The following is a 16636-nucleotide window of genomic DNA, read 5'->3' on the forward strand; positions in this document are numbered from 1 at the left end:
TACTGGTAATCGAACAGCGACACTGATTATCGAATATAATCAAACTCTGAATTTTAAATCAACTAAATAATTTGTAATGTCTTGTTAGCAGGACGAGTGCCGACTCGTAAAGGAGGATCAGTACGTGGCGAACGTTTAATTGGAATCAACACTGCCGCAGAATTGAAGAAAATTACCAGTGGGGCGAACAATAATAATAACAACAGTATTGAAAACGAGGGACGCTACTCTCCTTTCGCGGTTGCGCAATCTCTACCTAGCCAATCAGTAAACGCACGGTCTGCAATGAAAGTCGGGGTGATGAAACAAGGACAACGAAAAAATTCAGTTAAATTTTGAACGATTTTTTTTAAGTTGACCAAGATGAAATAGAGTGAACTGTATAAGGCTATCACTAGGCTCATAATGAAACAAAAACTTCACGCTTGGATAAAAGTGTCCGAAGACCAGAGTGGGTTTGGTTACGAAGTGCCACTGGTTGAAAATTTTCAAATCTACATGAACCTATTTTATTATAAATGGATGTTTTTTTTATTTCATATTCTTATTTCTAGGTGAACTAACTTTACTTACGTAAACTAATGGCACTTATCAAGATTAGTTCATAGATGATATGTTTTTCCAGTAATCATATAATGAAGAAGTGAATTTCGATGTCGAAAAACTACGAGATGAATATGTTTTCATGTTTGAATTTTGATTTAGTAGAAATTGGTGGCTTATCATTTAGTCCCATTTGAACTTAATAATTGTACTTCATTCCTTATAGACTTATTCATAAGTGTTGCAAAATATGTTTTGACAAATCCAGAGGGAAAATTGTTGCACTCTTCTTGGGCCCAATATGTGTTTTGCGTTTTTCTATTACATAATGTGTTAATTCATTTGTCATCAAGTACTCGCTTATCTTACACATCTTGCTTTAGTTTAGACAGTTCCATTTTTATCATCTTAATGTGTTATCAAAAGAGATAAGATTAAAGAATTTTTATTAATTTTTGTTGTTCAGATTATTATTATGGTTGAAGTTTTGTTTTTGTTATGTTAAACTAGTGATGATAGTTTATTTTATAATCGTTTTGAGTTTTTCATCGATCTCTAAATTATCAATCAGAAATGAAGATAGTGTTCATAGATCATTCATATGGAAGAGTTACCAGATCATGATGCATGCAGCCATGCTGTGATATTCTTACAAATGCTTAATATTATTCTAAATCTGCCATGAATGCTTATAAATCTGCTAGTGGATGTTATTCCATTAAGGAGCTTCTGCATTTCTCACTCAACAAATTTTATGAAATTTGAAAGAGAAAATATTATGAAATGGTAGCTCTATTATATAATCGTTATAAGTTATCATAGAATAATTATTAACCCCTTGAAGACATCTCGAATGTTTGAAGAATTTTCCACTTCATCTGAGATGAGGGTTGATATTTCTTCTTTTTTTAAGATAGGTTTTTCCTGCCTAATATAATAATGATTGTTCAATTTCACTCCATCGTTAAAAAATTGTTCGTAGAAAAACTACCTACTCTACACAGATCAAAAGTATTCGAAGATATTGTTGTATAGTTAATGAAATATGTCAGTTATATTATAGTTAGTTTTGAGGTAATATATTATTGTTTACAACAACAATGTTGTTTTGTTCATTCTAATTTGTCTTGCCTTCTTAATATTCACCTTAAATTACTCTTTCTTTGTAATAGCACGTTGGGTTCTCACTTCAACATCTGGTTGTTTTAAGCACTCACGAAACTCATCAAGCCATATGTCTCATCTTTGATCACCATTGTTTCCTTTGCAGCAACTCTAGTAAATTTCAAAGACAATTAGCTTCTCATTTTGTAAAAACAATCCATGCTATATTGTGGAACTACAGTTCTTGTATTCTGGCATTAGTTTAGTTATACCCTCATTTTTTAAGGTATTAGTTTGGTTATAACCTCATTTTTTAAGGTTTTGTACTATTACAGACTATCGCTTGGTGAATTTATTCTATCTTTTCTGTATTGAGTATATTTTACTTTCCAAGTCTGTCATAAATTTCAGAGGTAGTGTACTCAATTTTATTATGTCATACGTGAGTATACTTGATATCACGCTACTTGCATATTGTTTCTCTTGTATTGCGTCTGTAATAAAATTCCTTTGGGCGGTTTTGATGGTTAGAGTTCTGTTCTTGTATCATAAATGTGATATATGATAATCATGACTGAATCTACAACATGCACCCTGTTAAATACTGAATTCTTAATTAGAGCCAATCAGAACTATTCTTTTAAACTAAGTGTTAACATCAATCTAGTAATCATTGTCTTATCTGCATGTAAGATTTGAATGAATTGTCTTCATAGGTATTCCATTGTAACTTCCCATTTTGGTCAACTTTTGTATTGATGTATCTTGTTTTCCATTTAAGACGAATGTTATTTTGTATAAATTTATTTTGGTGGCCTTAACCTATTATTTCTGTTAGGCCTTATCATATATTAATGTACTTGTTGCAAGTTATATATACACGGCCAGTTTAAGAGGCTATGGGTGATTTTGCTTGTGCCCATGTGTGATCGAGGATGTTTCATAATGCATCTCTTAATTTTATGTCATTATTTTTTGTTGTTTGTTGTTAAATCTAGCCTATGTTGGGTGTTTGCAAGTATTTCTATATACTTACTATTATTGATATTATTACAGTTATTTTGTCTTTGCTTCTTTGAAGCAGAGTTATGTTTCAATAAACTGGATTTATCGAGTCGATTCACGGTATTCTTCGTTCACATGTCCTTATAATAACATTCTATACTCGTCGTGTACCTTGTGGAAAAGAAGAGGTAACATTGCAAGACTGATTACTTTAAAAAGATAGGCGATCTAAGATTTATCCTGCAGTTGCCAGTGCGTGATTCCGATATGGATTTTCATATTTATCCCGAATAAGGGGAAATTCGATAAGGCGGGTATTACTATGAAGAAACGCCACAGCCTCCAATCTGGGTACCTGATCATGTTGGGTATAGTTGACCAATTATTGCTTTCCGATGCGTCTTTGTAATGGTTAGGCGTTGATTACTTAACATGATCGTTAGAGAAGGCCATGGAAAACCCATTCTCTACAGTCTACAGGAACTAAAATAAATTAAGACGATTAACATTCACATCAAGAGGCTTGAATAAGTTTTTATTATCAGATTTTATTGGAATTCCGCAGTTTGAGTCGATACTCTAGCCCTGGAGAAAACTGACGACCTGTTCGTTAACCTCTCAAGAGCTACCAACCCTCTCTTCCATAGTAATTTTTAAAAAGCTATCACTATTGATCGATGTAAAGATGTACTGTCTACGAAGAAACCTCCTCTGGTATGAAGGAAAATAAGGTTCCACTTGTAACTTATGTATGGTCGCGTCCGTATGTGTACTGAAAAAAAGGGTTATCATTGTATCCCTCCCAAGCAAATCGTTATTAAAAAGAGTACAATACAGAACAACCATTTATTGATTTTTTTTTATCAACACCACATAAAATAGTTTACGTAAAGTAGTGAACATGTTGAACTTTTGTCGTCTAGTTAGAGTGGCAAGTAGGAGCACTTGTTAGACATCAAATCCGATTATACAGGCTCCAAAGTGGCATTCTATTTAGATGTTCAAGAAGACCTCGAAGCTGAAATAGCCACATTAATCGAGTACAGATAACAATGTTTAAAAAGCGTCCATAGGTTCTAGTAATCGACGATTAATGGGTCTTGCTAATTACTAAAAACAAGCGTGGCCTGGGCTTAACTCTGACTCCAACTTAACTTCAAATCTTGTCGTTATCATGAAGACTGACTTCCCCTGCTCGGCTTCCAATACAAAACAATTATTTGATTACGTTACGTTAATAAGTTCATGCAACATCAAAAACAATCATGCTTATACTATAAAAAAATCGCTAATTTGTTACGTTTTTTAGATACATCGCGGAAATTATCAGATCTACAGCTCAATTAGCAAAATATTCCTATTATAAACAAATATTGGTTAATTCACATAAGTTTCATACTCGTAAAAAAGTTTGAAATTTGAATAGTGATAGAAAAAGTCATTCAAAAATGCGCTCAAGGCCAAACTTGCAATATATAGGCTACTCTGATTCAAATAGTTTTTGTGTATGGGTCGAATATAACATAACCATGTATTTTACCAGTTTTTCGATAACTGGTAACTGTTAGTAGAATTTGTATCCATTCGAGTCGCGTTAAATCACATATGTGGCTTTACTTAACAGCATGAAAATAGACCTGTCCAAAACTCGTTAAAACATACATTCAAAATAGGCTGTACGATATTTAAACCCCACCAAAATACTGAATTTACGATTACTTTTTAATAGTGATACAGATTACTGTTAATCAGTAACGCTTAGCAGCAAACATTGATGATGTGTCACTATGTCTGCCAGATATTGTGCGGACGTTAGATGGTCCTGGTCTGGAATAAGCTGATGGATCGCGCTGAGTGGTCGTTGTTCGTCGGCGGTAAGCATGTGCCATTTCTAAAAGCATGGATTCGATATTATAGTAAATTTCAAATTTGTCATGTGACCTTTTGGAAAATTACGGCATGTGCCCAACAACATCGAATATCAAAATAGCCAAACTATCAAAAATGTTTTTGATCTTGCCGAAGACGTTTTACACCATAAAGCCTAATTTGCTAAGCACGTGCTAAATAAATGTGTATTTCTTGCTCGGAACGTTTTCGTTTAATATCTACAATGCATTATTTCTTGTATGTGACGTAATTTGATTAAAATAACGGAAGACTTATTTTAATTTAATGCAAAAAACAGAAAAATCACGTTACCTGTATCAAGTTTCTGCTTCTGCTCATCACGCGCGAGTTTCATCTAAAAAAACACATAAGAATTTTTTTGAATGAAAATGCTGTGAAAAACTCTTCGACTAAAAATTAAAAGAAAGCTAAAAAAACTCAATCTAAGGTTCAGATGTTACATATAAAATTAAAACAGGGAATTTACTATTTTGAGAAACATGTGCTTGCTCACCCCTTAAAAGTAACTCGATTTGTAGTTATAATAAGTTGAAAATGATTTTTAACCTTATGCATAATTTAATATCAATACAATCATACCAAATAGCGAGCAAGCTCTAACTGGCAAGAGATGTTGCAAGGAGCTTATACACATGGTAACCAACCTCGGAGACAACTTCGTTTCTCAGTTCATCGAACGAAAGCAATTTCTTGTATTTGTTCTCAAGATCATAAGCATATTCATCCAATTTCTTTTGAAACTCTATCATTTGATTAGGTCGTTCGAATTCTGACGAGTTGTCATCTTGAAACGAAAATTCAAGTAAAATTGATGTTTTTTTTTTTTGCAAATTCAGTTGTACGCCAAATATTGAATAGATTCGGTGGTGTCATAAAATCGAAAAGAATTTACATTATTCTGATCCCCAACTCAGTGCGTTTGTTATGGAGTGTTTCCAAACTTTCACCACAAAGAAGGCTTTGTATAAGCAACTACAGGCTTGAAATCAATAGATTCATCCTGCCCCTTGCCCCCTCCCCCAAATTATTTTACCAACACGAAAATTTTAATGTCTATTTCGTTAGTCTTGCACTAGTTTGTTTGTTCATCATATTCATATATATATATATATATATATATATATATATATATATATATATATATATTCGCTTCGGTGCAATGTGTTTTACATTCTCAAATTTACCATTTTGCATCTAAATATCCAAGAAGCTCACATTACGTAGTAGTAACAACTAATCTTAGCTTAAACTAAACTATCGCAGAGGTTTCGTGATTGCTACGATTGAGCTGAAATTAAATTTTGCAAACATGTTATATAATAAACTTCAAAAACGATTATATCTTTGAAACTTTCGGTCTGCGTGAAAAGAGTCCGAGCGACTGGTTAAATTTTAATTGTTACGTCATCGTTAACACAAAATCGTCAATGCCAAAGAAACGACCATCAGACATGCAAATATATATGATGAAAAACATTAACAATAACCTGCAACAACATCACCGCTTGGACTTGCTTTCAAGGTTTCATTCATTTGTTCTTCCTTGCTTGGTTTTTCTGTAAAACGGAAGAAGTTTTATAAAAATGATCAAAAAAATGTGATGTCAAAATATTGCTAAAAATTATATAGTTTTGATAAAGATCTAATTCGAAAAAGATTGAAAATATTTTTTTTCTTGGTGAATAAATTATAAAAAATATAGTATGTCTAATTCGATAATTCGGAGGATATTTTGTGCTGTTTAAATGATCTAAATATATAGGCAACTGCTCGGCTAAACGTCCTTCAGAAAAACTCACAGCCTTTGTACGCGTTTGGCTGTGAGCTTTTATAACTTTACTATCAGCGTTTTCATTTGCCAAAACTAGGGTATATTCATCAAATCATTGCCGTTTTTACGATCTCAACATTTGCAGCAATCGGCATTTACTGTCATGTAATGCACCACAATAATACTAAACTTTCAAAAACCTTAGCACTTTAGTGGTCACAAAAGCATAAATCGTTATATATTTATTGAATGTAGTTATCTTACTTCCGCTTCCGCTTCCTCTTCCACCCATATATCTTCCTATTCCAGACCATTTCATGAATCTTTTCAACATAAAATCAATGACGTCATACTGATTTTTAGCTTTTTCTAAATCAGCATTTGTATGTTTATGAGATTCACCAATGATGGCGATCAAGACATTCATGATAATGAAGGTTGCCAGAAAACAGAACACAAAGTAGTAAATCGGTCCGAAGAAACGATATGTCTCACGAAGCAGAGGATAGGTGTGACGACCTGAAAATTTTAGATATGATTCTTACTATTTTTGATAGTACCATAAGACTCACTCTCACTTGTATGTCTGCGTGTCAGCCACATTATCATATAAATATACCAGATTTCGATAAGAGCGGAATCTTAACGGTACCACAAATTCTACCTATTTTTTTACATTTATTTCAAACAGACTCTAAACAAGCGACTACTGATAAAAAGAAAAATATTATTTTGGGAAAGCCATAGTACTTCCCAACAAGAAGATAAAATAAACTTTCAGTTGAAACACAGAGAAAATTTCGATCCAAAACTCGCCATATCTGATTATGTATAAGTGTTTACAATTACAAAACGATTTTATTATTATTATAAATCCATTCATACCCATCATTGTGTCCACCATGGTTTCAGCAGTCGACAAAAGGTTCTTAAAGTCATCTAAGAAAGGACAGAACACAACATAGCTGTGAAGAAAATAAACGAAAATTAATAATATTATTATTCCTAACAATCTCAAGTTTCTAAATTGACACTTTATAAACCAAATCAAAATTAAGCCATTAGATATTTTGAACTTGATATTTAGGATACTAAAGTTTAGTGTATATTATGTTATTTAGGGGCCATTTTGGCATTCTTCTTATATGCTAAATAGGCATTATGACGACATCTTTCATAGTGTGATGTAAGATTATACAGCTATTTTCTAAATGTTGTTCACAAACTGAGGTTATTTATTGACCACCCAAACATATGGTAACATCAGCCTGCCCGGATTAAAAGACACAGCGAGCCCGATGTATGCTATGTACGGTTAAAGCTATCAATATACTTTTAAACAAACAAATACTAAAATACTGACCCAACATGAACGAACGATATGAAGAACACAGCAGCAAGTACAAAGAATCCAGGCCATTGTCTTGCGCTATATTTTAATACGGAGGATAACATTCCGATTCTCTTGTTGAAACGCAGGAGCTTCATAAATCTAAGGATTCCCATGAACGCAGATATAGAGAGAACATATCCGACTAATGAATCCACTGTGGTTACTTGCTGGAAATTCACGTACTTTCCTACGAAAACGAAAGACGGTAATGCATGCAACGATGACAACTAGATGGTAATCCAATAATACAACAAAATTTGAGTACGATTCTCATGGTAAGTTAGGACCACATACTGCCGCCCTAAATGAGGCTCTATACCTAATCAATGAAAACATTTTTATTTTTCGCGCCCTGGTTCTAGTAGAAAATAGTAACTTAAACTAGTGATCTCTAACTGATATATATTATATGTCATAGTTAGAGGGCCAATAGGAATGAAAAAAAGAAATCATTGATTTTGAACCATGAGCCAAAATGCAAAGCTGAATTTTATTTTTGCTCATTTTGTCAACAATCAATTATGTTACAAAAAATGTCTTACTCTTATTTTCATGGAAAGCAGCTATGGTTTTATCTGTCATCACATGACGTAATATTGACAATCCAACGATCGTCCAATCAAAGAAAACAATAATAGATTCAAATATATTCCAAGGGTCGAAGAAAAATTTCTTTTTCAGTTGAACCAACAATTTAATACTCTTGTATGTTGAGTATAATAGATGGAGGACAAAAATCGCCTAAAAATGTTGAAAAATATTGTTAAAACTAGAAATATTTGAAAACATCGAAAAGAAAACAAGTCTTTACACACTTGATTGGCGAGTTTTTCCTTTTGTACCTGAGAAGAATCAAAGCTACTGTCTGTATGGCATCATGCTCTCTGCGAGGGGATCATTCAAATGGCGGTTGGGATCTAATGGACATGACTATACCCAACTAGAGCAATGGCGTATTCAAATAATTGTGATGGAGGAATTGTGTTTTTATATACCTCTATCCTGGAAGGAGATATACCAAACGGTTTTGAACATAACTATTTGACAAATTTTAGAAACTTGGTCGAGATTTGATTTCTTCAGTACTCAAGGTAGTTCTACCATAAGCGTACAGAGAGACAAAAAAAAATCAAATAGTTAATACTTTGTGACATCCTTGAATGGATTAGCATAATTTTGGTGTAAAAGCGAAATTAATCATTAAAACCAGGAAAATTTTGAAAGTTGAGTTTACTATCGGTGATAAACCAATTATCAGATAAAGTTCAATACATTTAAGTTGCGTCAGTTTTTAATTAAAGTAACCTGAGCAAATACGACAAGAGTTCCAAACGATCCAACATAATGATACAATCGGAAGCTGACAACGTTTGTAAAATGCACAGCAGCGCCCATTGGCGGAAACTCGGAAATGAGATTGACTGTCGTAAATAAATTGACGTTGGGATTGTAGACAGTGAATTCCGTGAAGACGGCTCGAGTGCGATGATCTATCCATACATCTTGATACAACTGATCCATAATTAGTCTTCCAGTCTGGAGATTAAAATAAGTGTTTAAAAAAATTGTCAGAATTTCCAGATATCCGATGTTTTAAACTAATATCAGATCGACGAATAACACATCACAATATCCAAAGCCCTCCTGATTATTTTAAGCGGAATCGCAGATTCAATTCCACGGAATATATTATTGTGTGAGGGTATAGCTAGATTCGTCCCCGTCGTGAGGTGGTTAACGTAACTGCTGCTGATCGGTTTAGGGCTTCCTCAAGCGCCAAGCCCATGCATCTCGAATTACCTGGTCAACTATTCCGATACTCATCCATGGACTGGTAACCGGATGAGGGCACATGTTCGTCAGATCATGGATCAGATCAGACGCGATCATATTGCCTTTCATCTTCCCCCGTGATAAATATAAAAAACTTTATCCTATTGTATAGTGAGAGATGTTTCATGCGATGGCATGCTCACCTCATCGGTAGAAATATTCATTTATTTTACCAATCCCTGTCTATGTATAGTCAAATTAGAGGTATGTACACAACAAGGGGTAAGTCAAAACCTAAATACTCATAAGTATTGCTGAACAACACAAGCAGTTTGTGGAGCAGATTTTCAAACCTTTGAACCTCCGATCAAAATTTAGCTTTACAATCTTAGTTTTTTCTAGGTTTTGTATATAAGACTAAATCTCACCATATAATTAACGCCCAATTCAGCAGAATAACCTCCTCCTGGGTATGCAGTCAGTTCACCAAAGCACGGCATCCCATTTAATTCCTCCCAATCTCTGTATTTCCATGCTAGGGTTAGCGGGTCTTCCTGGGCATCCTCTTCGTCGTCTGGGTCAGGCTGGGGTCGTTGATCGAGAGGAACATCATCTAATGGAACCCATCCTGCAACGTAGTCAACTTCGTCGTTGTTGAATAAGGAGTATTGTGCCCGGCACTCCTTTTGAGATGGCGATGAGTGCGGACAGGCAGCTTGTAAGGTAATAGAAGTGAAAGGTAAGTTTTATAGGATATAAATTATTAGATTTTGGAGTCGGTTTGATTGATTTTCATGTTAAATGTCGATTACGTGCGTGGTTTTTAATGCACGAAGAAAACTATAATGACATAGAAACTCTGAATTGTTTTTATTTTGGGCACAATGGGAGTGTGTTTTCGTGCCTCATTGACGATTTTTTGGATTACGACACAATTTTGCGACCCCACACAAGTAGAATAGCTCTATAAGACTGTTATGTTCTAATAAAAAATTACACATAAATGAAAAAGCCCATGAGAGAACGCAGTACAATGAGAAAGATATGCACAATGGTTAGTTAATGGCAGATTTATCCAACTACCATCAACTACCACGATCAGATTGTAGTATATCTTCAGGCCCTTTCAAGAATACATTACTGCTTGTCTACAACTTCGTTTAGTGCGAGAGTCAATAAAATCCCTAAAAAAATTTAAACTTACATGCTTTCACTCTAACTTGTCTCATTCTAGCGGGACCAACTCTATAAGATTGTTCGTCAACCAGAAAACTTCGCTCTCTCCATGTTTTTGGATCACCATTATACCAAGCCACCGGGTACAAATTGGGAAGTAAAGTAACGTTCATAAATCTCCAGAAATATTCAACGCTGTTCACCTACAGAAGGAAATATGGTTAATTATTCCCATAACGCACTTGACTATACAGTTATGTTGTCTCGTCGGTTTACCTCTCTCCAAGAATAATGAGAAAATAAATACTATAAATTCTATCATATCAATTAGATAGAATCAGATTTATCACAAATCATATCACACGTTTGTGCTAACTCACATACCTTTTACATGTATGTGTGCTGAGTAGGGGTGGGCATTTTCGAATACTTACCGACTTCAGAATCGAATTGAATATTCTTTCGAATCGAATGTCGAATACTTTATAGGTGTGCAATTCTAGGTAATTATTTTATTGTAATGACTCTTCCAGACAGATAAATTAGTGAAAACAGAGAATCTATAACTCAGTTCGTTGATTGTCGCACACAGTGAGAAACATGTTTCATCATTAACTCACCAGGAAGAAAACTTTCCTATGTCAGAATGGCCTTTTGAAAATATGGCTTCAAATAAAAAAAATGAGGAATTCGCCTCGACCTTTGGCGAACAAAAAAAAAACAAGATAGTGGCGATTCGAAATTTTGAAAGGATTCTAATAATTTACTATTCGATTCGATATGTCCCGCTCTGTGCCGAGCACATCTACACTCATTTTTCAACACATACCTTCGTCATAAGTATATATATATGCCTCTGCCAGCATATTGTTAGCTGTTATTTTCCACTTACATTTATGAAAAGCATAAAACATTTCATATCACGTTTAGATAGGTCGCAAACGACCACGCCCACGACACAAAATGAATACTTATATAACAGCTGGAAAGAGCATTTTTGAATTCAAGTTCAAGATAATTCAATCGGCATGTCTGTTAGACGAATAGAATATTTAAAAAAGATAGAAATCTTTGACTTACCGATTGCAGTCCATATTTAGGATTCACAAAAGTCTTCTTGATCGAATTTGTAATGTGAAATGCTTTTGAATCACGATTGCCATGGCAAAGAAACAAAAGAACCATAATGTAAAAGAAGTAGACTACGACCTCCCAAATTATATCGGACATAGCTCGCTCTTTCGCTCTTAGTTTTCTTGCGCGTTTGAGTCGCTTTTTACTCGGTGGTTTTGGAGGAGATAGCTCGTTTTGCTGCATTTCGGATTCTTAAAATAAAATTTCAATGAAAGATAAAAACGAATTGTAAATAATAAAAGTCTACGGGCATATCGAGGCGGGTTGGAGATTGAGTTCAAGTTTTTCATGAGACGCTTGAGGCGACTTTTAATCCGAACAAGACTGTGCAAGCAACCAGTTTTGGGTGAGATACTACTAAAAGTAACGAGTAATAAATACCAATGTTATCAGCGCATAGATTCATGAATTTTTGCTCTGCTTCATCAACATCTTTGTCTTGAACTGAATCCATTACTTGTTCATCTGGTTTTCGAACAATTGCAGCTACAAACATGGACAAGAAGATTACCTGAAATAAAATAATCAGTGGTTCATAATTTCAGCTTTAATTTGAAACCTATATTAGCCGAGTTAGACTCAAAGGAGGCCGGCGCACTTACATATATATTTACTGTCCCGAAACAAGAGTCTATACATCTATTTATTTATATATAAAGATTATTTGATAATGAAACGATCACTTGACAATGATATGATCATTTCACAATAATATGATCACGTCACAATGATATAAAACGTCACGATGATATGATCACCCATCAATGATATATGATCACTTTACAATGACATGATTCCTTTACAATGATATGATCACGTCACACTGATTTGATCACGTCACAATGATTTGATCACGTCACAATAATAGGATCACCTCAATGTGATATGATCCGGCCGCAATGCCATGATCACTTCACAATGGTATGATCACTTCACAAGAATATGATCAGTTGACAATGATAGCATCACGTCACAATGATAGGATCACGTCAATATGATATGATCCGGCCACAACGCCATGATCCCTTCACAATGATATGATCACTTGACAATGCCATGATCCATCCCTTCACAATGTCATGATCCATCCCTTCACAATGATATGATCCCTTCACAATGATAGGATCACTTGACAATGCCATGATCCCTTCACAATGACATGATCACTTGACAATGATATATATGATCGCTTTACAATGATATCATCACTCCACAATAATATATGATCATTTCACAATGACATGATCACTTCACATCGATATGATCACTTCACAATAATATGATCATTTCCAATAATATGATCACGTCACAATGATTTGACCATAGTACAATGATGTGATCACTTCATAATCGTGTGATTACTTCACAAGTGATATGATCACGTCACAATGGCATGATCACTTCGCAATTATATGATCACGTAACAAGGATATGAACACGTCACAATGGTATAATCACGACATGAGATATGATCACGTCACAATAATATGTCACAATGATATAATCACGACAAATGAAATGATCATGTCACAATATTATAACCACGTTACAAGGATATGATTCAAAAGAAAAATACCAAAAAAACTCAATTGAAATGACCATAAATAGGTACACGTTTTAAATGAGTATTTCATATCTTCGCTGAAATAGGGTTATAACAATTTTACCTTTATTGGTTGAACAATCAACACTGATTGCCAGAATGATAACATCATATTACATAGCCATCTATTTGCCTTCACTCTTCCCCATTCAAAGCTGTATAATATGGCAAAGAAACCAGAGCATAAAACAGCAAGAACAACCAGCACCCATGCTATGTAGACACACCAGTGAGGCCAAGTGTTCACAGTCTGAAGTGCTGCTCTTTTTGTTTTCTCTTTGGCATGTATTCTACCTTGATCATCAATAGTGTAAACCGCATCTTTACCGACCAATTCAGATGGGTTTGGTAATGTTGAAGCTTTAGCATGTTGTCGTTCTAAAAATCACACAAATAAAAACATGTCTTATTTAACAGTTTACTTATTTTATGTCAGTAACGTGTTTTATTATCAAGCTAGTACTTGAAAATAATATGTAAATGATGACACCAAATCAATTTACGTCAGATTATTCGTTTATTATATACGAAGAACCACTCAATTCAGTCATTTGACTAAACGTTTTAGTGGAAACATTTTTTGCCTTATTTAAAAAATGACTTTAAACTGAAAATAGATTTGGAAAATGCTGGTTAAATTGCACTTCATCAAAGTCGAATGTTGCAAATGTAGAATGAGCTGAATTAAGTTTAATTTGATAAAAAACTGCTTACTCCTGATTTTATTTAAAGCTTGTTCTCTTCTTTTCTTTTCTTTTTCCTCATAATCTTCTTGATCTTTAGTTTTTGCTTTTTTGAACAGCATCATAACCAGTGTCACTACTGGAACAACCATCAATGTACTGCAAAAGCTTGTCCAAACTTGTATCGGCGATACTCTGTATTGAAACCGAACAATTGAAATCAATATCGAGGAACATTTACCGTAATACGAGATTGCATATGGAATTCTTTTAGTCAAATTTTCACTAATAAATACATTGTATATCATTTCATTGGCATTTGGCCAGTAAATTAGTAAACAATGTTTCTTTATTTTTTTTCTTATAGCTAATGTAGTTATTTCAAAAGTATTTAATCAGAAAATGAACTTTACTACCAAGCAACACCACCAGCAACAGTTAAAAAGTAGTATAATAATTCCACAGGCGGACCATAGGGAACATTTCAACTTTTTTTACACAAATCGTTTGCGTTAGGGAATTTATGTAATGCTATGAATTTTTAATTAACTCGGTGATTTTACATAGGAAATAGCAAATCAGATTTATTTGGATAAATTATATGTTCAATTAGCACATGTTATCCAGGAGAAGAAAGTAAATAAGAAGACCTAATAATACTGCGAACCAGTGCCTCTCCATGTAAAACAGAAATTTAAAAAAAATCGAACTAAAATTCACATCACATATAGGTATCATTATTATTAATTCGGGCTAGAACGTACACGAAGGGTCCGACTTTCAGAGTCGAAGTTCCACTACTTCCCGATCGTGATCCACTCTCAAACCACATTGCGTTTGCAATCATTGTCAAGAACAAAAGACAAATACAGCAAGACAATCTTTGAACTCGAGTGAATGTACTTTTTGTTGGTCGATAAAATATCTGGAGTAGAAGAATTTTGTTACGTTGCAGCAAGGAATTTATATTAAGTATGGAATACAGCAAGACAATCTTTGAACTCGAGTGAATGTACTTTTCGTTGGTCGATAAAATATCTGGAGTAAAAGAATTTTGTTACGTTGCAGCAAGAAATTTATATTAAGTATGGAATTAAATTATCGATTAACCAGCCTTACTGTTTGAAACAATAAAATAAATTGCAATTCAGAATCCTTTTTGGTGAAATGGATAACCTGCGTTCCAAACAAGCCCCAAGAAAAGTAACCATTTAGCTGGGTTTTGGTAAAACACGAAGACGTAACAGCTTGGTTTTGTGTATTCAATTCATAACATATTATTTATGGACACGGGCTGACTTATGCACTATCCAGAGTTCGGACGCTGAGTCATTAACACGTGGTATCAATGCACCAACCATCAGGTTGTTTCAATTATACTCACAAATGTAGGGCTGTAAGCCATTTGTTACTAATATTAATATTTTGGGGGTAAAATATACTAATATATAATATAAATCCAGGCTTCTCCATGGGAATGTGGGAATCCCATGGAAAACGTCCCATGGGATGGGATGGGACAGCACACATTTGAATTTCCCATGGGACACGAAAACCACATGATTCTCGGAAAAATGATGGTAAAACATTTTGTTATGGATTTCGTGTTCATATATTTGAGCATGGCTCTATTGTTAGTTATAAAAAGTAATTTTATTCAGAATTAATAATATACTTTGTGAAGATGCTGATGGACATATATATATAACAGTTATAAATTCAAAGTAAACAAAGTCAGTAAATTTTGTTGTTTTGCATGTCTCTTCGTACATATAGTCCTATTTAGTAGACGCTAAACCTAAATTTAATTAACAATTTTTATTGAATTTTATTTCCGTGGGAATCCCATGATATGGGATGGGACAGGCATAATTGCTATGGGATGGGAATGGGACATAAAAATATGACCCGTGGACAAACCTGGTAATATCACAATATACAAATGAAAGCAAGATTCATTATTAAAATATTGTAAATTTCTAAATTAAATAAATGAAATAATATAAAAAAAGTTGAAAACGAGTGTTTATTTATTTTTATATAAACACACCACCGTTTCGCATGAATGGCAAAAAATAAAAATCTCACAGATATCCATAAATGATCTTCGGTGAATTTCTGACTTGTGGTCGAGAGAAACAATCTATGAAAACTTGACATATTTTCAGGAGTTGCGACTGGAAGAATCCGATCAACTAATCCATCATCTTGATCTACAGCCAGCCATTGATCACATACAAAGTAGAATCTGATGAATGAATAATTAGGATTAAAGAGTTAAATCAGCGATTCTGAATCTACAACTTTTTTATGAATTACACTTCATGCCTTACCTATGCTATCACACTTTTCAATGTTGCGATAATAGCAATTATAAAAGACATTCGGGGTTGGAATACCATTCGCTGATTCGCTTGCGTCACTCATCTGGTGTTCTCTTGCAAACTACGCGTTATGATATTCAAGCAGTGGGTCATGTGATGTCATCACATTGATTTAAGGACCAATAGACACGACTAATGTCAACAATCCCTCTCAAA

At 34.0% G+C, this 16636-nt stretch overlaps 2 protein-coding genes across 9 annotated transcripts in view; one reads left to right on the forward strand and one right to left on the reverse strand.

Annotated features, from left to right (window-relative positions):
* LOC120340709 (SLIT-ROBO Rho GTPase-activating protein 1-like) overlaps nt 1-2766 on the forward strand; it is a 38850-nt gene extending 36084 nt beyond the window's left edge. For 5 of the 7 annotated variants that reach the window (XM_078120166.1, XM_078120168.1, XM_039409050.2 and 2 more), the window contains one exon: nt 89-2766. In XM_078120166.1, the coding sequence (XP_077976292.1) occupies nt 89-339 (251 nt within the window). In that variant the 3' untranslated portion in view covers nt 340-2766. The remainder of the gene's footprint in view (nt 1-88) is intronic. The other 2 variants (XM_078120167.1, XM_078120169.1) reach the window with 1 other exon arrangement.
* Nucleotides 2767-3367: 601 nt separating this feature from the next.
* Nucleotides 3368-16636, reverse strand: part of LOC120341451 (polycystin family receptor for egg jelly-like) — a 35646-nt gene continuing 22377 nt past the window's right edge. For both annotated transcript variants that reach the window (XM_078120165.1, XM_078120164.1), the window contains exons 48-64: nt 16185-16344; nt 14861-15021; nt 14128-14291; nt 13478-13791; nt 12192-12321; nt 11757-12001; nt 10705-10879; nt 9929-10215; nt 9033-9263; nt 8270-8468; nt 7698-7914; nt 7220-7299; nt 6599-6853; nt 6051-6119; nt 5208-5347; nt 4855-4897; nt 3368-4543 (exon numbers count right to left, since the gene is read on the reverse strand). In XM_078120165.1, the coding sequence (XP_077976291.1) occupies nt 4401-4543; nt 4855-4897; nt 5208-5347; nt 6051-6119; nt 6599-6853; nt 7220-7299; nt 7698-7914; nt 8270-8468; nt 9033-9263; nt 9929-10215; nt 10705-10879; nt 11757-12001; nt 12192-12321; nt 13478-13791; nt 14128-14291; nt 14861-15021; nt 16185-16344 (3013 nt within the window). In that variant the 3' untranslated portion in view covers nt 3368-4400. The remainder of the gene's footprint in view (nt 4544-4854; nt 4898-5207; nt 5348-6050; nt 6120-6598; nt 6854-7219; nt 7300-7697; nt 7915-8269; nt 8469-9032; nt 9264-9928; nt 10216-10704; nt 10880-11756; nt 12002-12191; nt 12322-13477; nt 13792-14127; nt 14292-14860; nt 15022-16184; nt 16345-16636) is intronic.

This window comes from Styela clava, chromosome 14 (assembly GCF_964204865.1).
Source record: "Styela clava chromosome 14, kaStyClav1.hap1.2, whole genome shotgun sequence".
Classification (NCBI taxonomy): Eukaryota; Metazoa; Chordata; class Ascidiacea; order Stolidobranchia; family Styelidae; genus Styela; species Styela clava.